The sequence below is a fragment of the Myotis brandtii genome, unplaced genomic scaffold (assembly GCF_000412655.1).
Source record: "Myotis brandtii unplaced genomic scaffold, ASM41265v1 scaffold266, whole genome shotgun sequence".
Classification (NCBI taxonomy): Eukaryota; Metazoa; Chordata; class Mammalia; order Chiroptera; family Vespertilionidae; genus Myotis; species Myotis brandtii.
In genome coordinates this window covers 5,630,744-5,631,740 of record NW_005360124.1, presented here as the reverse complement: position 1 = coordinate 5,631,740, position 997 = coordinate 5,630,744, and the positions used below count along the sequence as shown (strand labels likewise).

General features: G+C 42.4%; 1 protein-coding gene across 1 annotated transcript; it reads right to left on the bottom strand.

Moving 5' to 3' along the window:
- Nucleotides 1-401: 401 nt before the first annotated feature.
- On the bottom strand, nt 402-789 carry LOC102261965 (28S ribosomal protein S33, mitochondrial). Its single transcript, XM_005868341.2, has one exon. The coding sequence runs from the start codon at nt 749-751 to the stop codon at nt 431-433; it is 321 nt and encodes a 106-aa protein (XP_005868403.1). The 5' UTR covers nt 752-789; the 3' UTR covers nt 402-430.
- Between the last annotated feature and the right edge of the window lie 208 nt (nt 790-997).

Genomic DNA, 997 nt, shown 5'->3' with positions numbered 1-997 from the left:
TTTTAGAGAGAGGGGAAGGGAGAGGGAGAGAAACACTGACAAGTGAGAGAGCAACATCATCGATTGGCTGCCTCCTGCATGCCCCACTCTGGAGATTGAGCCGATAACCAGAAATTCAACTGATGACCTCTTGTTTCCTGGGTCAATGCTCAACCGCTGAGCCATACTGGCTGGGCTGCATTCATTTCTTTAGGGAATGTGGTAAACCTCAGATTATAAAACCAAGGCCAAAATAACTTTGCAGAATTAGAATGTGTTCAAGAAACCAGTCACTTTAACTGGCTCAGACTTCAACAGGGAGCATTTGTGTTCCTCCAAATGCTCTTCAGCTTAGGAAGCCTACACTCATCCAACATGGGGAAAGAGAATAAATACTCTTGCTTCTGCTCTCAGTTGCTGGGGAGGAAGTTTCTCTCTACACTGACCAACACTAATTCTTTTTGGCTGCTATTTTTCCTTCTCCTTTCCTTGGTTTCCCCTTTCCATGAAGTTTCTTCAGACTTCTCTGCTCATCCTTGAAGTCCTGATGCTCATCTCTGTAGAGGCCATAAAAACGCAGTATCCCCATGAGCACAAAATAAGTGTTGTGATTTGGATACCAGTCATATGTCTCCTTCCTCTTGGCCAAAGGCTGCTCACTAAACAATTTCACCACTTTCATGGATTTGGAATCAGTAGGCCTGGCAACTTCACCAAGTAGCCGGGCACTCAGATGAGTCAGGCGCAAGGCATATTCTGAAAATGAAGACATTTCTGGGGCAGCAAGGAGGAAGAGCCCCGAGTGGTGACCTTCCTCTCCCACATGCCCTTCTACCAGAAGCCTGACCAGTTCTTTGGATTACAACTTGGTATTATGTCCCTTGAATAACTCTGAATTCTTTTTCTTATAATGAAAAAGAACTGCTATTCTTAATTACCATATATTGTAATTAATGACTATTAATACATAATAAAATAACTATAATTCTTAATTATTATATTCCTAGTAGACCTGACA

Coding starts and splice junctions, on each gene's coding strand:
- LOC102261965 (XM_005868341.2), bottom strand. CDS start 751: ATGTCTTCATTTTCAGAATATGCCTTGCGCCTGACTCATCTGAGTGCC.